The 26,335-nt window shown below is 40.3% G+C and overlaps 2 protein-coding genes across 5 annotated transcripts; one reads left to right on the forward strand and one right to left on the reverse strand.

Moving 5' to 3' along the window:
- The first annotated feature begins 3,375 nt into the window (after window positions 1-3,375).
- Window positions 3,376-16,227, forward strand: cax2 (cation/H+ exchanger protein 2). Of its 3 annotated transcripts, XM_071203485.1 has the most exons (21): window positions 3,498-3,561; window positions 4,331-4,380; window positions 8,230-8,373; window positions 8,476-8,582; window positions 8,698-8,806; window positions 9,298-9,414; window positions 9,493-9,554; window positions 10,341-10,493; window positions 11,023-11,214; window positions 11,312-11,411; window positions 12,025-12,166; window positions 12,254-12,437; window positions 12,707-12,806; window positions 13,155-13,276; window positions 13,371-13,402; window positions 13,605-13,717; window positions 14,000-14,145; window positions 14,233-14,327; window positions 14,399-14,477; window positions 14,582-14,690; window positions 15,392-16,227. In XM_071203485.1, exons 3-21 carry the CDS (start codon window positions 8,358-8,360, stop codon window positions 15,463-15,465), a joined length of 2,052 nt encoding a protein of 683 aa, XP_071059586.1. In that variant the 5' UTR covers window positions 3,498-3,561; window positions 4,331-4,380; window positions 8,230-8,357; the 3' UTR covers window positions 15,466-16,227. The 3 variants fall into 3 exon arrangements, with proteins under 3 accessions (XP_033940381.1, XP_033940380.1, XP_071059586.1); XM_034084490.2 differs by lacking the exons at window positions 3,498-3,561; window positions 4,331-4,380 and adding an exon at window positions 3,376-3,463; XM_034084489.2 differs by lacking the exon at window positions 4,331-4,380 and having other exon boundaries at window positions 3,380-3,561.
- On the reverse strand, window positions 16,213-22,572 carry LOC117447673 (kelch domain-containing protein 10-like). 2 transcript variants are annotated; one of them, XR_004552259.2, is made up of 11 exons: window positions 22,318-22,572; window positions 21,093-21,185; window positions 20,185-20,406; window positions 19,337-19,491; window positions 19,114-19,262; window positions 18,934-19,018; window positions 18,788-18,854; window positions 18,657-18,704; window positions 18,430-18,569; window positions 17,367-17,984; window positions 16,213-16,648 (listed from the first exon to the last, which is right to left on the reverse strand). XR_004552259.2 is itself a non-coding variant. In XM_034084491.2 (10 exons), the coding sequence occupies exons 1-10, from the start codon at window positions 22,394-22,396 to the stop codon at window positions 17,775-17,777; spliced, it is 1,248 nt and encodes a 415-aa protein (XP_033940382.1). In that variant the 5' UTR covers window positions 22,397-22,572; the 3' UTR covers window positions 16,213-17,774. The 2 variants fall into 2 exon arrangements, 1 of the variants encoding a protein (XP_033940382.1); XM_034084491.2 differs by having other exon boundaries at window positions 16,213-17,984.
- Window positions 22,573-26,335: the final 3,763 nt, after the last annotated feature.

A 26,335-nucleotide genomic window follows, 5' to 3' on the forward strand; every position in this document is an offset into this window, starting at 1 on the left:
CTTCCCCCCCAGAGAGGTGACGTTCCACGTCCCCAAAGCCAGCTTCTGCCGCCCGGGTCTGGTCCGTCGAGACCCTCCGCTTTCACTGCCACCCGTCTGGCAGCGCACCCGACCCCATCGATGTTTCCCGTAGGTGGTGGGCCCCTTCCCCTTCGTACCAAATGCCCTTTTTGGCTTACCCGTCGGAGGAGGACGAGTACGATGACTCAGCCGACAAGGACAATTTTTTAACATATTTTGGTCTCCCTCCACTGTCGTAAGAAGTTGTTATGGTGGACTGTTCCTAAAGGTTTAAAGTGCTCTAAATCCCAGCTTCTGATGGATTTATATAAATGTTGGGGAACAGACATAGAAAAGAATGACAGTGGTTATGTTCCAAATGCTGTGTATAAGTTGATCTCTAAAGGTGAGATCAAAAGAGGGATTAAAGCAAACAGATATTGTTCTAAACTGTATTAAAGTAAACAGGTATTATCTTGAACTGTATTGAAGTGAACATGTATTATTTGGGACTGTTTTAAAGTAATCCTATATATATATAAACCTTCTTACTTACACTCCATGACCCAGACACCCTGACACACACACCATACACTCCCTGACCTAGATATCAACATACACACACACATACACTTCCTCTTACCAAACACACACACATGTCCTTTTCAAGGTTCTTTTAGGGGCCAATATAATCTCAAGCACCAATATATCTGTGTACAATGTTTGATACCAATATATCTGTGTACAATGTTTGATTGTTTGAGAAAGAATAGTTTGTGTGAAACCTTCCCTGGGAAATTAAAGGAGTAGAATCCGGTGGAAGATAAGCAGTGACTCTCCGCCCCAAATATGTCCATATATACTGTTGTTTATTCATGCCAAATGCCCCCTGTTGCTGACTGGCTGGTCCCGATATCTGTATCACACGGCAGTGGAGCGGGGAGCCCGGAGTGCTCTGTTACAGGGCACTCTGTATTTTCGTATTGTGTCTTTTTACCATTAAAATCTGATTATTGTTATAACTTTTATGCCGGTGTTTTGAACTCCTTTTCTTATTAATCTGACCAGGCTCATCTAACGGACGGCGAGGAGCAGAGCTGGGCTTTAAGCCACCACTACTGTGTTTGCTCCTACAATACCCACCGGTGCGCTCTCTCTCTCTCTCTCTCTTTCGCTCGCTTGCGCACGCACACAAAATGGCTCGTGCCACACACACAGAGCAGAGCTTGAATGAAACAGACCCAGAAGTAAGCTACTTGTAATCACGAGGCCTATTATGTGCAGAATCCCTCTCGCTTTCAGGTGGTTTTGATTGAGTGTCCACACGTGGACGTTTAAGGACTAAAAAACGATCAATTTGTCACTTTGCTGTTAGCAAATCATTTGGGGCTCTCGCTAACAGGAAGTCACTCAAGTGTCACAAAGTAATTTAGCCTATGGGTAGGTCAAAAATCGAATGGGTGCTGGCCATTGGCCTAATCATATCACCTGTGTTGGCTTTATGTTTTTGATCAAACATTTATTTGTTTCACATTTGCATTGATGTAATCAATAATTTTTCTGATTTAATTTAATAAAAAAAACAATAATTTTCGGGGGGGAAAAAACAAACACATATTTCTTGGGGGTGCTTAGGGGGTGCTTTGGCAAATCTAGGGGGTGCTTCAGCTCCCCCCTGGCGCCGCCCCTGATTATAATGCCGCGGAGGAGGGGGGGGGGGGGGGGTGTGTGTGTCTTCAGAAGGTCCAGTTGTGATAGACACGGTTCGCCACTGGGAAATAGCAATACCAGTTTCACTTGGAAAAGGAGAAGGAAAAGCAATAATTAAGAAGAAGGGTATGGAAATATGGCAGAAAAGGTGGGAGGAAGATCAGAAAGGGAGGAGATACCACAAGTTACATAAATTAGTCATAACAAAGATCTGAAAGGAACAGACGGGAGGAGATCATCATCACTAGACTCAGACTGGATCATACAGGATTATACGGCACAATGTTTATAATGGGAAAAAGTGAAGTTGAAGAATGCAGGGGGTGTAGAGTGAAAGAAAATGTGGAACACAACACATCATATTACACTGCAACATGTACAAAACAGAGAGGGAAAAACTAAGAGACAGGGTCAGAGAGGCAGGAAGGGAGTGGCGCCTGATGAGGATACTGGGAACAGAAGGTGAGGGGGTAACTAATGCGGCTTTCACACCAGCGCTTTTCAGTTTCTAGCTCCGAGCGGGAGCTTTTCTGGTTCAGCTCCGGTTTCCCTTTTCAGCTCCCGCTCTGTGCACACCGCCCACTGGCGCCCCAGAGCTGCCCTTGCTGCGTCATGACGTCACCGTTTACATCGCTGATTTGCCCCCCAACGGCAGCTCACAACAACAACAACAACTGCGTCGGGTCGATGATCGTGTTGCTTTTAATCACACGAAGCCAGAATAAATTGAATAACGACTTCTCCAACCTTATACTTTGCTCCAGAGTGCCGTGGTTCATTGTTTATTAATGTGTTTCTGCAGCATTTACCGACCGCTGCAGTTCTGCTCTTCCACGGGAGTTTATTCTCCCGTTAGCTCCCGGTTAGCTCACACTGCAGCGGCCGCTCTAAAGTATTCACTGTCCGACTCACACAAGCAGCTAATGCATATCCCCAGTTCCCCTAGCCTAAGTGAATGTGTGTCAGTCTGAATTGACACTGTTTGGTATCACAACGCTGTTATGAAAGTTTCTCTGGTATAAAACGGGTGATGTTGGCATAGCAACCGAAGCTAAACTGACTACTTGCATCCGATAGCTGCAATAATACAACACAACACGTCTGCCTCTCTCCACAATGATCGATAACAGCGAACGGATGGTCAAAGTAAGGCACAAATAAACAGAATCACACGAAGCCTGGTTAGTGTTGCCTGACTTTATAAAGTGTGTTTATAGGCAATACTGCTTGTAGGCAGGCATAACAGTCGACCCGTGGGTTTAGTTTCCTGCACGCCTCGACGTAAGAGAGACGTAAGCGACGTCGCCTCTTAGCTCCAAAGCTCTTGCCTCTGGACCGACAATTTTTTGGAGCTGAAAATGAAGCGGATCCCGGAGCTAAGAGCCGGCGCAGCTCCGGTGTGAACTGGAAAACCCGGCGCTTTTCAGGCTCTAGCTCCAAGCCGGAGCTGAAAAGGCGCTGGTGTGAAAGGGGCATAAGAGCTACCAGGAAGGCCATTTTTAAGTATTTGAGTGAAACAGGATTGATTGGAAGAATTTAAAAACAAAGTAAACACAGTGGTATAATTCCACAAGTGGATAGGTTGATATGGTGATATACACTCCTGTACAGTAGGTGGCGGTATGCACCTTAAAGTTGTTTGTAATCCGCCAAAAACTGAGAGAAGAAGAAGAAGTATAATCCTCCGCCGTGGATCGTGCGTCGTCTTCGCAGGAGTGGCGTCGGAGTTGACTGAGATGAGAATCATTTTACGGTGAGGTGTTTTTTGTTGACCCGTGGAGATGTCCCTTTCAGCCGCACAGAGCTCATACACCAGCAGCCGGAGGAGGAGGCCAGCTGAACACGACCAAGGTGAGCGGCTGAGGCTCATGCTCAGTTATGAAAAAAACAACTTTATTTGTAACTAGCAGACTATGTCCTTTACAGCGCTCTGAACGCATTCTCCATTGTAATTAATTCCCTTAGCATAGTGTGTATTAACTGTGATATCATGTGAATGGAAAGAGTAAACACGCAGAGTGTTGTTGCAAGTTTGACAGTCACGTAGTGTTGATTACGACGTAGTTCCTCACTGCGTGTGTGCTCGTGCATGCAGACGCATGCACCAGCACAGTATACTCTCTGTCAATGCACAAAATGTCTCTGTCACAACTGAACATGCATGGAGATGCTCGTTGATATCTATGTGTGTTGTGTTGGCTGCTATGAGTCTGAGAAACTGTCCACATTCGGGCTGCAGATACATTTAGCTAGTTATTTTTCTATTAGTCCTACTCGGTTGGTTATATTTAGTAAACTAATCTGTAAAATGTCCTAGAATCCAATATGACCTTTTCGGATTACTTGTTTGGGACATGCAACTTCATCAAATAAATCAAAGGCATTGGGATATATTTGTTTTAAATCCTCTGGAGCAGAGAGAGGAGCTGTGGACTATTGTTATTGATTAATGCATCAGTGTTTCTTAGGGTCACAAACATTCAACTCTCAACTTAAAATGAAAGCGTTTAGTTTATTTAATAAAAGAGCACATGTTCAATGTGAAAAGTGACAGTAGATATAGATTAGTTGCAATTTGGTGCTATATATATATTTTTTTTAAAAACACTTTGAATTTCAGGGGGGGCGCGGGTCTCCGTTGGCGGGGCGCAGCGCCCCTCCAATACAATGGTAGGTGAAACACTTAATGCAAACGTTTGAACTAAAACCATACTTCACCAATAATGTATAAAATATGTGGAACATGTTGAAGTCAGTATGAAGTCTCCATCAGACAGAAGAGATTAGGCTGAGACAGTGTGTTTGTGTTTTGAGGTGTGTGTGTGTGTGTGTGTGTGTGTGTGTGTGTGTGTGTGTGTGTGTGTGTGTGTGTGTGTGTGTGTGTGTGTGTGTGTGTGTGTGTGTGTGTGTGTGTGTGTGTGTGTGTGTGTGTGTGTGTGTGTGTGTGTGTGTGTGTGTGTGTGTGTGTGTGTGTGTGTGTGTGTGTGTGTGTGTGTGTGTGTGTGTGTGTGTGTGTGTGTGTGTGTGTGTGTGTGTGTGTGTGTGTGTGTGTGTGTGTGTGTGTGTGTGTGTGTGTGTGTCAAAGGTTACCATGGTGACGACGTTATCAAACACCTGTGTGCAGAGATCAAAGGTTACCATGGAGATGTGCAGTGAAAGGAGTGCCTTTCCATTTATCGGAATGAGAGATAAACCTCTTACATTTCTAACTATAGTTTAAAAACGGTAGCTGGTATCGGTAAAATGTCAACGCGTGCAGAATGTCAGGACCCTGACGAGCGTCTGAGTCTGCTGTTTGTGTACTTTCAGGTCAATAATGTGGCATTTTTGGCAGATTTACTAAAGGTGTGCAGCTGCTGCTCTGACGGAAGATCAGGTTGAATTTACAATGAGCCTTAAAGAGCCTGTGACACGAGTTTCCCCCATCATCCAAACCCATCAATTTGAGTAAATATTGTCCCCTTGAAAACCGTTACTGAACTGATTTTGGATATTTGTACTTTGATAACCATTAATCTGCCCTTCAATGTTGACAATTTTCTGGATCTTCTCGGGGATTCTTCAAGTCCCGCCAAATGATGGGTGACGTCATTGCGGGCACAGCGCTCCAGCTGCACCGTTCAGGATCCCAGCATCTGCATGTAAACCTTTATATATATACAGTCAGATGTAAACGCACGACGGCGCACACAGCAGCAAGCTCAGACAGCGATGACAGGTTAATGTTGAACGTATCTGAGAGCTCATATGAGGCTGAAGGATCGGTTTATGTTGTATCTGTTAGAAGTTTAGGAATGAGGTGCGTCGATATGGGCGATCATATGGTCATGTAGCTAGTGGTGGACTGGGACTAAAAATCATCCCGGGACTCTCGACCGGCCCACTTCGGTACCACTAGTAAATTGTCAACGGGGGGAGTGGGTGATGTCAGGGGCGGCAGGTGCTGTATATAGTAAATGTAAATATGTAAATATTTGTGTCACTGCATCCTGGTAAAATACAAATATAATGTATAATGTCTGTGTCTTTGACATTAGCGCTGCTAGCCACCTGTGCCCTGTACTACGAAGCCAGTTCAACATACCCTGGATATGTTTGAGTAACAAACAAACTAACAACAACAAACTAACAAACGAGATCTCGCTAAGCGGTCCTACGACGCTGGTTATCAACTCGGTAAATCAAGCCAGGGTTTCTCTCTCCAGCTGAGAGCGCGTTCACGTCTGACTTTAATTACATTTGTCTCGAGTGTTTCGTCAACATAATGTGTTGCTTAAAATAATACTTCTGCATACAGTATGTGACACTGTAAGTGTTGCACGGCCAGATACGGCTAATATGAATGATAAGTGCGACACGTCGGCGTCTTCTCTGCATACGGCAGTTTAAACTGTATTTCCTTTATCCTGTAATATGACTTGAGAGATTTAAACTCCGCACACTGAGTTGATCTCTTTTCTATAGACGCCGGAGGCGGGCAGCGTCAGGTAAAAAAAGTTATTTAGCCTTCTCAAACCTGAGCCTCACTCGCCGCCTATGGGGGATGTGCAAGTGACTTATCCGACCGGCCCACTTCGGTACCGACCCATCGGGATTCGTCCCGATGGCCAGTCCGCCACTGCACCCAGCCCACGTAAACTGTCAACAGGGAGAGCCTCGCTGCGGGGAAACGGTGGACCTAGTGTCCCGATCGGAGTGGGAATAATAATAATAATAATCCGTGCATTTTATCCATTAATTTCCCCAACATTGTGGTAAAAAAAACACACGTTTAATCCATGTTGGTGTACTACAACTACAAAAAGCATCGGTTTGTTTTCTCATCAGGAAATGCAGACCGGCTCAAACAAACGATTTGTAATCATCATCCTCACGATCATTTAATGTATCATATGTTCGCCGAATTGACATGAAAGCACTAATAAATGTAGTTTCATCCACTTGAGTTTACAATTACAAAAATAATCGATTTGTTTTTATATCACATCCGACGGGAGGAAATTCAGCAGCTCTCACTACCGATTTTTAATCCTAATGTAATCATCATCTTCACCACGATCATTTATGTTTATGTTCGCCGAATTGACATGAAAGCACTGACAAACATGAATATACTGTAGTCAACTTCATTAAAACGTTATTAACGTGCCTAATCTCAGTAATTCACCATTTCTACGCATAACAACACACTTTGTCCGTGTTTGGCTCGCTCGTCGCACAGTGAAGCGTTCCCGCATTGACGTCACTTCCGGCTTCCCCCAAAACTTCAAAATGAGTCGAAGGAATTTCCCCGCGATGTTCGAAATTATTGATATTTAACGGAACGGTATCGCTTTTTCTTTTTTAAACTGACGGTTCGAGATTACTAGTAGCCCAATATTTCATTGCACAACAGTTGTTGGGATGCTGTCACAGGCTCTTTAAAGGAGACATGTTGAAAGATTTTTTTTTAATTGCATAGCATTCGTACTAATTACCCAGTTCATGAATGATGTCCTGAATGAATGAATATGCAATAACAATGCATGTCTTTTTTTAGGTTATAATAAACAACCAAATTAAGAGTCTGTCTTTTATGATTTGATGCTTCTGATGAAACATGTGACTAGTGGCTTCCTTTCCTATTTTTTTAATCTTGATTCTTCATTGTGAACCTTAGGAGATGGGCAACACTATTATTAATAAATGATACTGAGTTTACATAGGACTTCTTATATCTTCTCACAACTAATGCACCCTTGCATGGCTAACACTGGTATTTTTTACATTTGTTCTACAGGAAGCAAATACCAAAACAGAAAGAGGAAACTTGTGAAGGCACTGTTTTAAGCAGCTTTAAAGAAGAAGTCACGATTCTTTCTGCTTGCTTGTCTCATGATGCCAGACAATATATCTGTATGCATTCATTCATCAAGGCTTTATCTTCTCAGAGACCAACCCTGGAAATTAAAGCATTAATGAATGACCTAGGGCAATTTCTACCCTTCGCTTAATGGCAGTCATGCCTCTGGTTCCTCCGCAGAACAAATCCAGCTCTTGTCAGGCAGTCAGAGGGAGTAATCACTTCAAAGATGGATGGATAGATGAATAGAACAAAATAATATCTGCCCCTGAGGTGAAGTTTGTTATCAGTGAACTGTACACAACTAAATACATTAACACGTATATATGCAGTCAGTGTAGTCATGCATGTATTGCTGCAATGGCTTCTAGTTAAATGTCCTTAAATGAATATGAAATTGAAATTGATGGCCACGGTCATGTGAGGCATGTGATGGCTCTGGTTGAGGTTTGGAAGGGCAGTCATTTTGGAAGCAGTGAGTGTGGTGTCTTCATCCAATATGCAACTTTACACAAATATGATTTAGAAAACAGACCTACATTATTATATATTTTTCAATTGGGTAGAAGAAGTCAATGTAATTGTAATAGTTCTTAAATATTTGAATCACTTGTTTTGGGACTACATAAAACATTTTACCATTGGCAATCTAAATATTTTGTTTCTTTGTGTTGCAGATCTTCCACAGGAGCATGATCCCCAGGCCAGTCTCGATCATGAACAGTTCCACGACCGACTGACAAATCCCACAGACACTCCATCTACAAATCACTCTATATGTCCTGCACTGTGCACAACTAAATGCATGCCTGCACACACATGTATGTAATGGGTACCAACACTTCTTCTTCTTTTTTTAAGTAACCGCAATGCCTCTTTAGTTACAAATATATTATTCATCATTTTGTTGCTTGTCAATTTAGGTCAGAGTCATCATGCCTACGATGAAAGCTGGGAGGAGATCCAAAGCAAGAGAACCATCAGAGCGGAAAACGAAGTAGAAGCAAACAAACTAGTCAACAACTACAGGGTAAGACGTCTATAGGCAACTGTCTTTTCTACGCAAATCAAAGTAGTTTGAGCGCAGCACAACTGACAGGACAATCCATCACACAAACTCAGTATTTGGTGTGTGTGTGTGTCAGTTTGGTTTCAGAAAGTGGAAGAGCCACGTGACGGAGCGTCCATTTGAAGTCAGGTCAGAGGTTGTGAAAGAGCTCTACTCTGAACTGAACATCATCAAACCATATTCAGGTAGGGGTATTGTGCTCACTGTGTATATATGCAAAGATGATTCAGGTTTCATGTGTTGTAAACAAGCCAACAGTTTAGCTATGTGACTTACAAAACCAAAAGCCTAATGCTGTTGCAGTGCTGCATAGAAAGCAGTCCTAAACTCACAAAAAAGCCATATTGATAAGCAGCAAGTAAAGATTATGTTCATCAGAAAACTCCAGGGTGTTTAGGCGGACACCAAAAAGAAAAACCAAGATACATTTTTTTCAATAAAAATAAAATCCCTTACAACAAAATTAGGTAAGTGCTGTAAAGTTGTACACTTGTCTCACAGGAGTTATGTAGTGTAAGCACAGGCGTTATGAGATGACACTGTGTTCCCAGATCTCAGCATCTAAGATAACCAATACAATATTGTAATTATTACTGAGAGAACATGCATTAAAAACCACAGAAATAAGATCGAAGCAAGTACTTTCATTGATTGATTTTGTTTGTCTTGGTGTTAGGTCATCTCATCACTTGTGGAAACGTAGCATATGTGCTTCTCTTTGGTTGGTGGATCTCTCTGGCCTATTTCCTGATTGGCCTCTTTATGTTCATCACTATCACTGGTGTACCCTATGGTATGTGGGCCATTCAACATGGATACATGTATTGTTTATTATGCATACAGTACATGCATCTTTTCTCTCACTCTTAAGGCAAGCTTTGCTTGAAGTTGTCCTGCTACTTCCTGTGGCCCTTCGGCAAGTCAATCCATGAGGTACAGTTTGGGTTCAGTTTATGTTTGAGATGTTCCGCTGTTGTCTCTTTATCAAACATAAATGTCAAACATCCATATCCTCACATTTTAAGATAATAAAGCGCTGTAAATGGGATTTATTTGACCTGTTGATCAGATAAAACGCAGTGTAGCAGCCAAAATCATATAGAATGAAACAGATAATTAACTAAAAATAACACTGCCGCTGAGCTACTAGTTAGCGGATCTTACGCAGGGCAATGATCATCCACGTCAAGACAAGAATTGTGCATGTATTATATGATCCAATATCATTAACATAGAACAATGAGCAGGTTTCCTATCTTTCTTTCCTTTAGTCTTTCCTATGGCTTCCTTTCTTGTGGCTTGAAAATCCCTGGTAAAAAAACATGTGCCTACTAGTGCTTTACTCCCACCACCTGTCTCCAATATATACAATTACACCAGGTGCTCTAATCACCCAGTGCCCAAACATGCCTTCAAAATAAAAGCATAGAAACTACTTTAATAACAATAATAACTAAGAATAAATTTGCTATGAACAATCACAGCAAGAAAACAAATGTTTAAGTGTTAAATAATATAAAGCGATATATATCTCCAACACACAGAATCTGAAGACTCCACCTAGGCTTTAGAAAAAGTTAACTTTTTTCTGACACAACGGATTAATTACTTGAAATAAAATCAGTCATCCAGTAAGGATCAATCACCATATTTAATGTTACTAATGCAAAGTTAGTGCTCTAACGAACACAAAATACAACTTTATTTGTGTTCATCCAGATTGGAAAAACATTGAGGATATGTTGTGAGCAAGCACCAGACTGTGAGTGTGACTTGGAGCGGACGGAAGATGACTCCCCAGTCCTGCTGCCGTCCCCCACAGACGGGCCGGTCCCAGAGCTGCCAGGACGACCTCTCCGCACTCCCTACTGGGTAACTTCAAATTCACATAGAAACAGCACATGAACACGGTGCTACGGTCTTTTACACCACCTGACAATTACAGGTTGAATTGGGCATGGACTTTTATGAATTGATTGGATAAGACAAAATAATAAGTTCTCTATTGCATACATTTCTTGTTTTTTTCAGTTAAGTTTTTATATTTTCAATAAATCTTTTACAGCCCTGCACCATTTTACAAAATTTAAATAACTACTAAAATTCCCTTTACACACAGCACAGTCAAAGCTTTATCTTTTTAACTGCAGAGTTTACATTACATGTAATGTTGTCTTGATGTCTGGGTAAACAGTGCTTGTAAATATAGTCAACTTTGATCAAATACAACGTTATTTACCAACATCAATACTGTAGCTTTTGAAAATGCAGAGTGGCTAGTAACTTTGGGAATCTACTAGCCACAGCGTCTGGATAGCAACAAGGTCATTTCAGGCCCTGTTTATGAATGACTAATTTCTCGCACATCAGTTGAAAGATATTTGTTTCCCTTGTTGCGTAGCATCGCTTCTCCACCTATGTGTGGTTGCTGCTGGGATATCCTCCTCTAGTTGTAATCCACTCCCTGGCCTGCTTCATCTCCTGGATCCTGGTCTTCACCATCCCTGTTAGCAAGATGAACGCACGGACACTGGGCGTCATCCTTGTCCTGGCTCCTGAGGACGTCTCTGTCACCTCCTGCACACAGAGGAAGGCAAGGCAAATATGTAATATTTATCACCCACAGCACATCAACCTGGAGATGTTAGCAGTGTTGGTTGAATGCACTTTTTATTTTGCTTGATCCTTAGCATCAAATCTATGAGACCAGAGCACTGCTGTGCTGCTACCAGGCGACAAACTGGTACTACTACAAGTACACTGTTGATGGGATCAATGTGTTCGCTGTCAGTATCCTTTACTGGTGTGAAATATGTGTCAGTATCTTAGTACTATTGAATTACCTTTTCAATTACAATTGTTTTCATTATGAAGAAAAAGATTATAGGGATTAAACAATTATTGTACCGCTGTTTAGCAATAGTGCTTTGGTTTTTCTTGCTTCTGCCTGTACTTGCTGAGTTACTGACTGGAGTATGTTGAATATAGCCAAAATGCTGAATTTATGTGAATTTATGCTGTGGCAGTGCAATATATCATTTTGATCTAATTTATTTTTGGTCAAAAATACTAATAAATATAGATTATTTTAGATATGAATATTAAACATTAGAAGTTGATTAGATGTTTTTTATTATTATTTTTATATTATGTATTTAAATATATATTATGTTTTTGGGGAGTTTTTTTACTTTTGAATTGAGTTGAATAAATGTTAAAGTTCAAGAAAAACCATGATTTCAATTAAAACTGTTTTCTTTTTAAAGCACAGGATTTTTCAGAGAATAATTCTACCCTCAATGTTGACCAAAAATAATCGTTATTCTTATTTTTTTAGTATGCCACAATAGAGCATTCCTAGTTTCATAAGAAAACCTGTTAACATCTTTAACTGCCTTCTCAGACCTCCTCCCTCTGGTAATAGTTGCCATTGTAATTGGATATATTGACAGAGAAAACCAGTATGCCAGCTCTGACGTCAAGTTTGCCATCGCAATCTGCTCCATCATACCTCTGTCTTATTATATCGGTATGGGCATTGCCAGGTGAGCTGTTTTCATCACTTTGAAACACACAAAGAGATTTTCCCTAAAAAGCACCTTCTGATGTCAATTCTTTATCATTTTTGACAGTATCTCAGCTCAGAGTAACTTTGCAGTGGGTGCGGTAGTGAACGCCACCTTCGGCTCCATCACAGAGTTGACCTTCTACATCACAGCCTTGCTCAGAGGTCACCGGGCAGCCAACCCGTGTCTGCAGGAGGTCGTCAAAGCAGCGCTGACTGGCACTTTGCTTGGCTGCATCCTCTTCATCCCTGTGAGCCTTCCTGCATTTACATCACATTTTGCAGCTTTTACTCAATACAAATATTTAAAATGAGCGCCAGTTTAAGAATGTAAACGGAGAGCTTACCAACAAACCTTTGCCTCACCAACAGTAAAAAGTCTTAAAAGTGTATTTCTTTTAATACTGTATCATTTCAGCAATCAGTGAAATCAAAATGGAGACAAGAGTCCCTTTCATATCACACCACCAATACAGCATGTGCAGTATGAATTTAGGCCCTCATTTTGTTTTTCTCTCAGGGCGTCTGTATGATAATCGGAGGACTGAAACACAGTGAGCAACGATTCAACAGTCGCTCTACAGGAGTGAGCGCTGCATTGCTTTTTATCTCTGTAGGAGGCAAGTATTTACACACACTATATCCTGTACCTTTAGGCTGTAACCGTTTTGAAAGTGTAGACAATTTTCTCTTTTCTTGCTGTGTTTTTAGATGCAAACCACTTTATGGAACTGGCCTCCCTCACCTAACAAAATGATTTGTACACATTTAGTAAGCTGGAGAAGCTGTTAGCTCTTACTCTGCCTGCAGAAAACCCTTTTCATTGTATGTGTTTTACATTTAACACTTGCAGAGCCTGTTGCAGAACCAGCTACATAGTTTGTTACACTCTGTTTCTGTCTGTCAAAATTGAAATCAAATGCAATATAAAAGCTTTACCAATGTCACACACTGTCTGTCCATGGCAGGTGTGTTTGCCCCCACGCTGTTCTCCAAGGCTTATGGAAGTCTGGTGTGCGACGCCTGCGCCAACTCCTCTGGAGGAAACAGCAGCGGGGCGTTTGTCTGTCACAACTGCCACTACGACCTGGTCAGCACTAGAAGTCTCAGCCTCACCAGCGCATCCTAACAAAACATATGACTTACTTCCACTGTATAATGTGCTTTTAATTTTTTTCCAACAGAACAATGGTACACTGTTCCGCAACCATGTGGAGTAAGATATATTTTTTAAGTCTCGTCGCGTAAAATGTCTTCTTGTTGGTGCATTTAAAACCCTGACACCAAAATTCAAGAGTTAACATTTCCACAATGTCCGTGTTTGCTTGTTTTTTGTCACACATTCTCAAATGTTTTGAGCTAACGTTTTTTATTTGTCTTACTTCTCATTTAATGTGCATCGTGTGTTCTTGTTGCAGGCCACTGGTGTACACAGTGTCTGCCCTCCTGCCAGTTGCCTACATAATTGGTCTGATATTCACACTGAAGACACACTCCCACATTTATGACATCCATGTTGGAGGCGGACAGGGTAGGACTCTCCCTCTCGTATTTCACCTTTTAAAGGAGTTGTAAGGAGTAGGGTTGAATGAGTATCTTATCCAAAGGCAGAGAAAAGCAATATACAGGGTTTTTTTCTGTGCTGGTACTCATGTCTGCTTCTCCAAATGGGGTGGGGTCCTGACTGACAATCTACTGTACAAACCCACTTCAAACCATCCTCTTAAACAGATAGCTGTACCTTGAATTATTCCACTAGAAGACAGTGAAAGGTGGTCTAATGCTAAAATAATCTCTTTGCTTGTCTGTGCAGAGAATGGCCCCCATGGAGCAGTGGTCCACTGGTCACGGTGGAGGTCTCTGGTCATCCTCATCATGGCTACTGTGCTCACGTCTGCTTGTGCCGATCTAGCCACCGAGCACATCCAGCCCATACTAAACCAGCCCAACGTCTCTCAGGTCAGGACGTGCTTCTGAGCACATGCAATCAGTTTCAATCTGGTGGTCTTCCTCTGGTCGTATCAATGCTTTTCTCTCCTTCTACAGTATTTCATCGGGGTGACAGTTCTCGCCATGGTGCCTGAGATCCCAGAGATTGTAAATGGGATCCAGTTTGCTCTCCAGAACAACATCAGTCTAAGGTAAATCCTGTCTTTTTTAAATGGTTACAATTAAAAAGTGATGTCTGTACATTCATTTTTTTGTTTTTCAGCTTGGAGGTGGGAAGCTGTATTGCTGTTCAGGTCTGCATGCTGCAGATTCCAATTCTGGTCTTATTCAATGCCTGCTATGTAAGACTCCCTTTCCTCTATGTTCAGTTTAATCATTGATTATTTCATAAAGTACCCACACTGTTTGCTGTTTTATAGTTTCTGTAATCATCTCTTTTGGACAGGATGTGGGATTTGTGCTGCTGTTCAGTGACATGCACCTGTGGGCCAGTATGTTCAGTGTGATTCTTGTCAACTACATCTTCATGGACGGCAAGTCTGATTATTTTCAAGGTAAGTTTATTTTTTGATATTTTATGTAACAAACCAGTGATAATAATTCAACTTAAAATGAACCTGTTAACCAATAGTAACCGCTTGATATTTGCTTTGTGTAATGCAAGACATTTGAAAAGTAAGAATCTATTAGGTCCATACTGGGGGTCCCGCATGTTTGAGATAATTTATTTACAGATTGCTACTGCTCACCGTTTTAAGAGCTCGTCAAACGTTTTAAGATGAACTCCTTTTATGATCTGAAAACCAACTTGCTTAATATCTTAGTATCTTGCCAGGACTCCCCCGTTAAATAAAGGTTTATTCGTAGTGGTTATCGTCCTGGTTAAGTAAAATGCAAATGCTATGTTAGATGATTTTAACCTAGAGAACAAATAGTCAGCACACAAGGTTGTTGTGATAAGGGTGTGAATGTGTTTATTTATTGCATTACAAAAACATCAATAGCTGCAACCTTGAATGCACAAAAGAGACTAAGAGCCGAGTTAAGTCCTTTATGTCGATAACTTTGCTGATTTACTTGAAGAGATTTGATTATATAGGTCAAGGAGTTTTATATAGCCAAAGATATTCAGACCTATAGTATAGTTAATTTTTTGCATGCCAATTCAGTATGGTGGATTGATTGACTGTAATCTTAACACATTGGGGATCACATCATGTTTAACCCTATGACATGTTACTTTCTGTCCCCTCAGGCACAGCTCTGGTGGTCGTCTACCTCATACTGCTGGCTATGTATTTCTTCGCTCCATCTCCAACAGGCTGCTGACCGTGGGACTTTCAGCCCAAGTTACTTTTTAAAGTCTGAAAGTCATTAGGCCCAATTCCAAACTGCCCCCTTCAACTAGACACTTCCTCCCAGTTTGCGCATTCACTTCATACATTTTATTGTAAAGTTTTGAATATATATACATACACGCGCACAGTTACAAAAACTAAGCAGCTTATGAATATCGTAGTTTTATTATCTAAGAGATCCTGATTTGAAACAATTATGAAATGTTACGGCATTTCCTGTTACTCCTGGGGAGAGGAGAGATGCCACTGTATTTACACCCTCCACCTGAAAGAAGGGAACCTAGTTTAGCCGTGAATGAGACTACGCCATCTACCCACTCCGTCACAGAGTGGGAGTGGGGCGGTTTCGAGTTGGACCTTAATGTGAAATGTAAAACCCCTCCCTTTCTGACTACATTCAGTGTAAATTCTGACAGGTTTGTAGTAATTATTTAAAAGTCCGTACAACCATGCAAATGAATGAGCCTTTTTAATTTCAGGTAAGTTGCACATCTATACTACTGTAAAATGCAGCGTTTGTAAGATAACATTTAACAATGTCTCCTTAAAATCTGCACTAAACCTTTTTGTTAAAAAAAAAAAAGGTACTGGTATAATTTTTAGACTTTAACTCCAAAATGTGAAAGATATTTTAGATAAAACACTGGTACCCTATATTTGGAAAGAGTGGCATGGCTGGCTGTGCTAAGCTATAATAATAACTCTTGTCAATACAACATTTTGAAAAACTGTCTGCCTGTGTTTTTATTGTTTGTACAGACAGGACCTGAAACATATGTACATTACAGCCATAGTTGCTTTTGAGAAGACATTCACCTTTTCTCCCGAGAATTTATGTAAAGTGACATGCACACCATACCGACATGCAAAGGAGATCATTTGACTTTCTTTGAACATCAAAAATGATGCCAATATAAACATGTCAATATTATGCAAGGCAGTCCATTTTACAAGTCGGAGAATGTAGTTAAGCTGTTGCTTCATAAGAAGATATAAATAAGGCAAAAATAACAATTAAGGTGGATATTTGAAATGAAAATGGGCATTATGATAGTTATAGATGAGACTACCTTCTGTTGACATTTTGATCAAAGCATGCCACATCCTGAGTACGCCTCTTACCCTACCTTATTACAAGTCCCATGCCACGTTCTCTGGAAAAACGACACAAATAAAAATTCAGCCTATGTGTAAGTATAAAAGCGTTTAAATAGAGTTTAGGCATCAACGGGCAGTGAAACGAGAATGAATTAAAACGGAATTGTAGCTACATGTTCTGCTACAAAAGAGCAGCTCAAATAAATAAATTTCTCTTTTAAACTTTGACTGCATCTCCAGGAGAAGAAAGATTCAGCAACAAAAGGCTCATTTGGAGAACACCAGGTAGATCACATGGGAAAGAAGGCTTTGTGTGCACAATTCAGAACAAATTAAGATCTTACTACACACACATTTACAAGTGTTAAAACGGTGTAACAATGCAGAAGGCACCAAATGTAGAACTGAAAAGTGCATGAGAATCACTGCGACTCTACAAGTGAATTCCTTAATTTCCAACTTATTAATTAAGCTTTTTCCTTTAAGAGGAAGAACAATGGAAGAGGCACTATAAGATTCACAGTGATGCCATGATGAGTTAAAAAGGCTTTTGAGTTACCTGATCCTAATGTGACAGGAACATTTTTAAATCTGTTCAGTACAGTAACAATCACAGCTTTGAATTGGAAGGCCTTTGAGGCTAAAACATAATGCCTTTAATAATTGACCTAATTAGACTTTTAAGTATACCAGTCATAAAGTGTCCTCTCTTTTAAAATAATCTGACTGATTACTAACAAAAGTAATTTGATATCAGCACTGTTACAGTCTTACCTATGTGACAGTGGGTGTAGCACCAGCTGATCAGTCTGACTTTGATCTAAAATGACATCAACGCAGGCAAATTAATTTACCCTTTTAAGAAGGTCTTTGGATCATTTCAATGTTCCTGCTTTAACAGCAATGTGGTAAAAACACAAACAACTGGGGAATGCACTAGATAGTGTATCCGAAAAGAGCTAAGCAAAAGGAGTGATTCTGGTGACCATGCTTATCCATGGTGTCAGATACACGCAGAACAAAGTCTGACACCAAAATATCCAAACATTGCATTTTGCCTAAAAACAGAAAAAATAAATAAAAATAAACTCACATTTACATAAAACTTAAGTTAAAAAGGCATTAAATGTTTTCCATAGTCCTCTGACATCAGCCTCTCTTGGTCCTTTAAAAAAGCTCCGTCTATTTGAGCCGCTGGATGAGTGTGTGCGTCAGTCCCAAACCGAGCAGCTGAAGGCTCGACAGCTGGGCCAAGTGAGGGAACGTTTTCAGCAGTTTCTCCCAGGTCAGTTCCTGCAGGCTGGGCACCACCAACCACACTTTGTACAAAGAGCCGGACCTTCGGTTCCCAAACATGTTGACGACGCCGCCATGGACGTACATGCAGCCAGCCTGGAAGGGGAAAAGTTGCATAAAATAGAGCAGCAGCAATTAGTTGATTAATACATTTGCAGACATACATTTAGTGAGCAACCATTTTGAAAAAGTATTAAATATTTCGGCATTTCTTTTTAAGCAAAATTACCAAATATTCTGTATTGTCGGGTTTACTAAGAAGATATATTGCTTCTAGATAATTCTAATTTAGAGCAGCATAAAATAAACAGACATAAGAACGTCGCTCTAGGATCTGGGAAATTGAGGTAGATATTTTGTTTACCATTTTCTGGCTACAGACTAAACAATTAAAACATTTAGAGCTGCAGATGACTTAATAAAGACAATACAGATAAGCTGCAGCCCTCCAGCACAAAAAAATAGTGTCTGTCTCACTCGTGCAGAGGAGAAGTCTGCAGCCCGAGTTAGAAGTAGAATGTTTGAATGATAGATAACTCACCGGAGTGACGGCAGCGCAGTGAAAGTAGGCTGGTTCTGGCATGGTGGCCAGCAGCTTGGTCCACTGGAATGTCTGCAGGTTGATCTTCCACAGGTCAGATAGGATCAGCTCTCCATTATAACCCCCACATATAAACACCTCTGGAAGTAGAAACAGAGCGAAACTTATATTTAAAAGAAATAAACATTTCAGTGTGTCCAGATTATGCCGTGTTAAAAACTCCGTACCATCTTTGACCTGCACACAGCTGTGACAACGACGGGCAGCAGGATATCCTGTTATGACAATTAAATGAGGTAAATTCAATGTGTGGTGCCTAAATACTTTATTCACCAAAGAAAATAAACAAAACACAAACCTATTTTTCCATGCTGTTTGGTGACAATTTCCTCCCAGTAATTTGTCTCCAAGTTATATGCGTGAATCTGATGAAGACAAATGGTGTTAAAAATGAGTTGCACATTGTTTCTCTGAAATATGTTGGTCTATGCATCTTCCCCTCACCTTGTCCATGGGATATGACGTCCAGGAAGTCCCACCTCCTAAAATGTATATTCTCTGTCCATCATGAGCTAGTTCATGTCTGTACCTGTGAAACCATGCATTCATTTTAGTCTATTTTAATGAAAATGTGGGATTCACGGTCACACACTGTAGTTGTTTACACTATATCTGCAGTCTGACCTCTCCTCAGGAAGATCTGAGGGTGTGTTGTTGGGTTTGAGGTGGGTCCACTCTCTGGTGCTCAAGTCCAGCCGGTGCAGGTCAGTGCTGTAAAGGTAGCCTGTTGTCCCGCCAAACACATAGAGGTAGCCATTTATGATGACCATCGCCTGGGAATGGAGATCAACATTTTAGGACTTGAGCTTTATATCCAGACCAGATTAAGAGAGACGGACGCTGTCACCTGTCCGTAGATCTTGTTGGGTTTCTTCCCTTTGCAGTTGAGGAGGTTCCACCGTTTGTACTGAACATTGCAAACATGGACCTCGTTGCCGTTGTTTTCCCCAAATGGAATCCCAGTGCCACCAAACACAAGCAGGTTGTTGCCGTGTAAAACAGCTGAGAATGATCATTGCTAAACAATTAGTAAATGTAGCTATAAAGTTGTCAAACATAAAAATGCTACTTGCAATAAACAAACAGATATGAATTAGTATTTTCACAGAATGAATGTAATTTAATAACATTTAACTATATTCAAAGGTGCAGTTTTGCAGTCTTTCACTTTTTATCTTGCAATGACAATGAAATAGTATGTATACTCGTCAGCCCAAGTCTCTACTACAGTTGAATAACTTGTTAAGAATGCCTAATAAGGTTGGTTCAAATCTACTTACTGATCATTTCACATTTCCTGAAGCTTTCAGTTGCAGCTTTAAAAATTACAGTATTAATAAGCATTACATTGTAAAATGTAGACCACTAGAAACATCACTAATTCAATGGTTTGAGGAATTGGTCCCTTTGTTGTTTATACAAATATTTACCCTGTGTTTGGCATGTGGTAGGCACCGATTTCATTCCCTGTTGTTTTTTGGTGCATTACCTCAACCGGTTATTTGTAGAATATTTTAAAGCCTTTAGCATGATTCTGTGTTGCGTTACCTAAATTCAAATATGTCATAAAACGTACACTCCATAGTCCCATATAGTGGTGGTCATAAACGCCAAAGGGTACCTTTAGAAATAATGGTAGGTGGTTCTAAAAAAGGAGAACATGTGTGTGCAGGGGAGCAGCATATCAATCTTTACCTGACATAGAAGCCAGCTCTGTGGGCATGTAACCCTCTGTGCGTATCTGCTGCCAGGTGGCCGTAGCGAAATGAAACTTCCAAAGCTCCCTGAAGAGAGGGTAGTCCCCATTATTGGACCCCCCTGCCTCCTCAAAGTCAGGGTTGTAGCCTCCAAACACATACAGGTTGGTGCTGTCTGCAACACAGCGGTGTCCGCTGCGGGCGGGGGGTACACAGAGTCCTGTGGGGGGAGCACGGTCAAGACACTGAGAGGGCTAATAGAATAGAATCGGAGGGATGAAACCCCTCTTTAATGGTCACACATGCAGAACACAGCGAAATGTGGCCGCTGCATTTAACCCATCCTAGTACCAGGAGTATAGTACTAGGATATTGAACTTGTACATAGACTCGTATTGCACATTCCTATTGTATTACCTATAATATAATGTACTTTAATATTGTTTTAATATTGTCTGCTTATCTGTATATTGTGTTGCATTGTTGGAGAAGCCTGTGACCTAAGATTTTCAATGACATAATTACTCTGTAGCTATGTTAGTTTGACAATAAAGACCCTTGAGGAGCAGCTATTGTACAGCCGCCAGGGAGCAATGGGAGTTTGGGGGGGGGGGGGGGGGGGGGGGGGGGCACCACGGCAGGGCCCAGGAGGTGAACTGGGACCTCTGCAAGTAGCAGTCCACACTCCATATTTAGGTCTGTTCGGGGACTTGAACCGGTGACCCTACAGCTCACAGTCCAAGCCCCTACTGACTGTGCCACTGCCGGATGAAAGAGAAAATTTAGCAATTGAACAGCATGTATAAGCATAGATACAACTGGGTGGGATTTACAAAACTAAAGTTTAAGTATACATTTGACAGGAGGGGGTCACTCGATCACAGTTATTTTGTGAATTTACAGCACCTTCTCTCAGAAACCTGTTGGGGATCCGAAGGTTGGGACAAGAAGGGGAGAAGATGCGCCGAGCCTGAAGCCACCGTGCCCGCTTCTTGGAGCCTGCCAATCACAATAAAAAAGTGAAAAGAAAGAGTGGGTAAGCTATAAGGAGTTAATTCAACTTTATTTAAAAACTTACATTCATACAATCATTCACCTCAAAGTGATTTACAGAGCACGTTTAAAATGGACCACAATAAATACAAGTTTTAGAAAAACTACAACAATAAAATGTTTGAATTCACTAGAAAAAAATAGGCTCATGGGATCAACCTTAAAGGTGGGGTAGGTAAGTTTCAGAAACCGGCTCGAGATACACTTTTTGTTATATTCCATGGAATGCTCTTAACATCCCGATAGCAATGAATATCTTAAAGGTGGCGTAGGTAAGTTTGAGAAACCGGCTCGAGATCGCTAGAATTTGAAAATAATAATTTGTGTATTTTCAAATTCTAGCGATCTCGAGCCGGTTTCTCAAACTTACCTACCCCTCCTTTAAGTAAAAGCCAGGCTAAAAATATATGTCCAGAGGTTTCATTTTCAAGTTGTCCAAAGTTAAAGTTGCTCAGATGTAATGGGTGGGTGTGTGTCAGAGGTTGGATTAGGGGCATATCTGAAAGATATGAAGAAATAAGAAATAAATACAAATCGTTTTTTGAGTCTTATATTTAAACGTGTACTATCTAGTACTAGTAGATACCGTAAAGGGTGTCTATTGACAGTGGCTGGGGGTTTTCTGGGTAAACATGTTGTGGAGTTAAAGGCCGTTTCAGACATTGAACTTACATAATATTAACTTTTTAAAACTCACTGTCGTATGCAAGTAATGGATATTTGTTTTCATTATAACAGTGAGGCAACGGGTACTGTTGTCCGAGCAGTGTCTCCACCATGAAGCTTATACTTGTACCCTTCAGTCTCCCATGATTGAATCCCCATTTAAAAGTGAATAACTATCACAATAGCGCTGTAGATGCCTGCTGGGAGTTCATTCCCTGATGTCTACTGGCTTCCGTAGCACGTTAGCTAGCTGTGGCCTGTGTGCACCACATCGCTTTATCACAGACAAACTCAGAAACAGGAGTCTACATAAAAGGCAAGAAAAATACTTACTTGGATTACAATTTAATTTTCCATTTGCTTTGCTGTCTACAACATGCTGCTCGTTGTTGCAGAAGGTTTGTTTACAGACCTGAGTCGCGGATGGAGGGCCTCCACGACAGTTTCTCAAACGTATTGAACTGACTCCCGTCCTGCTCGGCCGAAGACATCTCGACAGGGAGCCACACACACACACCGGCTTCACACCTGAACCGACACCCGCTTCAGTGTGACTACACGGAGTGGCATGGAGCTGCAATCACAGCATAATAAAGAAATCTTACTAACGAGCGTCCACACCTGCTGCTGCTGCCAACCACCGGCTGGTCTGCGCTGACCAATCAGAGGATGGGGAGCCTACATGTCGTGTTCAAGAGCCACATGGTCGTGTTTATATGTTTGGAAAAACTGCAGCGATCCTAAATGTTTACATACAGTATGTAGAATATGTTTAAAGAACAGCTTAAATATAGAAGCAGGTTTAGCATTCTATGTGTGTTTGGATTATCATTTACTTACCCCAAATTAGTGCCACATGTAAAACAACTAAGATATCTTAACCCCTAATGTAGCATTGCTAGAAGTGCTATGTTACTCAAGTAAGTACAATTTACTTTTTAATAAAAAATAATGAACATTCGCATCAGCATTTAATAACGGTAATGCCTTCGAATGCTTGGGTCTGGTCCAATTTACAGTTTATAACATTTGCATTCTCATAAAACAAATGATCCTAAGTGATGTGATAAGTAAACCAAGTCATGTAATACACATGAACAATTAGTAGATTATCCGAGACTGATTTTATGTCTATTTTCTGCCAGATAACTGCACATAACTTAATCTGATATAGTTAAACGTCTGGGATGTACATGGTGTGGCAATATCCCTTAAAAAATAAATGACCTTACAACACTACTTTTTAAATTGCTTGCAAAATATAAAACAAGATTAACTTTACATGGTAGATAAGGACTTCTGTTGAGTGACTATGAGAAGAACAAATGGTTGGAGGATCAACCTTTAACACAGATATTCTGGTGCTGCTTTGCTGACATGTGGTAATCTTGATTTGAAGCTCATCGGGATAGGATGAAAGAGCAAACAGATCAATCCCCATGAGAGGCTGCTAGGGCTTTTCCCACATAGACTGTGTGAAACAAAGTAGGCCTACAGTTTATAATTGTAAGCAAGAGTTGTATCAGTAACTCTCACAGAACAAATAGTGATTGTTAATAGAGTAGATCATACAATCTCTTTTGTCTTGAGTGTTTACCTGCAGTTAACAGTCTTAACATTACAATAGAACACTTCGGAGCAGATTTTTTTTGCAATGTGCATGTGGTCATGTTAATGTTTACATTTAACGACATTGCTGCTATGACCCTATACTTGTAACAATAACATATATTGTTGTTCTGCATTTCTAGCCTGTTTCTGCTGAGGTAGCTGCCCACAATGCACCAATTAATCAACTTAAGTTCCATGTCGTCCACCATGTTTATTCACAAGTTTCCCTTTGAAAACTTTGCAACTTCACGGTGGTGGTGGTGGTAATTTTAAGTAATTTTAGGTTATTTGTTAGCGGAGATGATCAGTCATTTAGTTTATGTAACCTTGTCCTCCAAACGATTATGTGTAGGAAATGAAGCCAGTCTATGATGTTTCTTTTCTGATTTTATGTAAAGCGTCTTTGAGCATTAGTAAAAGTGCTATACACATCCCATGTGTTATTATTATTATTATTATGAAAAGTCACTGACAGCATAAAAAGCTGCAGCTGTGCTAATGAGATTAAACAAGGGACGAGTTTACAACATTGTTTCATTCCGGTGATCTACTCAAAGATTCATGGAGGTCGTCACTGGATACCCTCTCATCTAGAGTGATAAGTCTGACTGGCAGATGCACTACATTCATGATTTCTGTTTGTTCATGACTGAAGAGACTCAAACAGATAACCAACTTATTCTGAATGGTGTAATTCACAAAAGCCATTTTAAGTAAGCCAACCAAAGTATTGTTTGTATTAAGATGGAAACATGGAAAGCCAATAGACATCAACTGGCACAAAATGATAGCTTGAACAAACATTTTACTCTGGTAAGCAATGTTGTCAACAGACGCTGACAAAGATGACACCACTTAAAATCCACCAATGTCCTGAATTCAAAAACATGGAGATTTAAAAACTCAGATGTAAATAACAAAAGCATGACAGCCTTTAAGGGTTGCTTTGATGAATTCCAAAGTGTCAAACATTTAAGGAAGAAGTAGCATAATACGAATATTTAACCCTCAATATACCCGCTTCAACACAGAACAGAACCACAACATATTCAGAAAAGTGTGTGCAACATGTGACAAAAGAGTAGTGAGAACCCTGTAGACTTGGAATAAGAGCAGATTAATTATTTCATAATGTGTGTTCTTGTGTTGTCACACATTTAGTTTAAGTCTTATTCATGGCTCTCTTCTTGGCTCCAGACGGCTGGAGAAACTCACCTGACATAATTGAAACAAAGGTTTCTGACACTGTACTTGTTTTTGTTGTCATCGTATGACAAGCAATGGTCCCATGACCTGAGGAGGTGTCGTGGATATTTTAAACTCGTCAATACTGTAAAGATGTACAATGAGGGCAATCAATAATAAACTGGTGAAAGCAAACAGCGTTGTCTTGTTGGTTCTTTATTTGAAGGTTCAAAGGCACATGTCTCACAGAGTATAGGATAGTCTGCAGGAGTGCACGCAATAGTCACAGAATAGCAAAGCTTATATACAAGATAGGGCGGGCAGACAGAGTTTTGTGTAGCTAGGCGGAACGCCTCAGAAATCTGCTTTCCCACGGATGTCTCATATTGTTATTAGACACCTGTGTCCTTGAGCTGTAGAAAGTATAACGGTTATCAGAATATGGAAGTTCAAACTTTGTGTGAAGAGGAGTAGTTTCAACATAGTCTGCCAAATCAGCTCTGTGGCCTTGAAGCGCTTAAGAATAATAAACCTCATTAGAGTATTCAGAGAAAACAGCACATATCAAGAAATGGTACAGTAGTGTTAGTGTTATAAGGTAACATAAGAAATTGCCACTACAGAGGTCATGTGAGATTCTCAAGGCATTTATGATTTGGGAATCCAGCATTACATGTATATATCTGACAATTTAATGCAAAGGAAATTACACCAAGTACAATTCAAAAAGTTGTAGAGTCAAATACACCAATAATAATGAAATATGCTGATCTAACTCAAGTGCTACACTTAGAGACAACAGGAGACTCTAAGATGAGTTTTCAGTCTGTTTTTTAGGTACAATTTTAAGGCTGTAGTACTTTCCTTGAGTATTTCTGTTATGCTACTCCTGTCTTCTGTTCAATAACATCTTAGAGGGAGATATTGTAACTACTTTTTCCTCCACAATGTTTAACAGCTTTAGTTGTATACAGATTTACCAAACTGATACAAGTAACTAATGAATTATAATGTATTATTATAGACTACCTATCAGCATATGTGATGAGTCAGCTCCACTTATGCAATATTAAAATTATGAACACATTAATGCCTCACTAGTTATAATCCACTCATGATTCTGGAATTAGCCATATTGTATAATTAGAGATTTATATATGGTTATATATTGTTGATGCAAATACTTAAGTACTTGTATTTTGAAAGAAAAAAATTATATTTTGTTATTGCGGGTTTGATAATTTTTCTTAAATTAGCAATTACTTGAGTGAGCTACATGTTTCAATGCTACTTTTATTAAGCTATGTGTCTACTTTGATCATATTGTGTCCTTTTACTGACTGTACTAGATATGTTAATTCTTCACCAATTGATGGGTATTTACCAAACTAAAGTCAGATAAGACGCTAAAATGACTGCGAAAAAACACAACTTTGGCCTAAAGTGTTTTTTGCAGCCTTCCTATAAATTCATTTTGTCATAGATGTGGCATTAATAGAAAGGCAAGCACTTTTACTTTGCACACTATTTCACCAGATGAGATAGAAAAAAAACTCAAATCTGCATACATCTTTTTAAAATATCGACTTCCATCTTTAAAAGTATGATCACAGCACTTTTATTCGCTGACTTTG

This window comes from Pseudochaenichthys georgianus, chromosome 6, assembly GCF_902827115.2.
Source record: "Pseudochaenichthys georgianus chromosome 6, fPseGeo1.2, whole genome shotgun sequence".
NCBI lineage: Eukaryota > Metazoa > Chordata > Actinopteri > Perciformes > Channichthyidae > Pseudochaenichthys > Pseudochaenichthys georgianus.

Bases quoted from the DNA above. Each gene is read 5' to 3' on its own strand.
- cax2 (XM_034084489.2), top strand. From the start codon at position 3,492: ATGTCCCTTTCAGCCGCACAGAGCTCATACACCAGCAGCCGGAGGAGG. The intron at 12,167-12,253 runs GTGAGCTGTTTT...CATTTTTGACAG, and splicing joins ATCGGTATGGGCATTGCCAG to TATCTCAGCTCAGAGTAACT. The intron at 14,146-14,232 runs GTCAGGACGTGC...CTCCTTCTACAG, and splicing joins ACCAGCCCAACGTCTCTCAG to TATTTCATCGGGGTGACAGT.
- LOC117447673 (XM_034084491.2), bottom strand. From the start codon at position 22,396: ATGTCTTCGGCCGAGCAGGACGGGAGTCAGTTCAATACGTTTGAGAAA. The intron at 19,019-19,113 runs GTCAGACTGCAG...ATGGTTTCACAG, and splicing joins TCAGATCTTCCTGAGGAGAG to GTACAGACATGAACTAGCTC. The intron at 18,705-18,787 runs GTTTGTGTTTTG...TTGTCATAACAG, and splicing joins CAAACAGCATGGAAAAATAG to GATATCCTGCTGCCCGTCGT.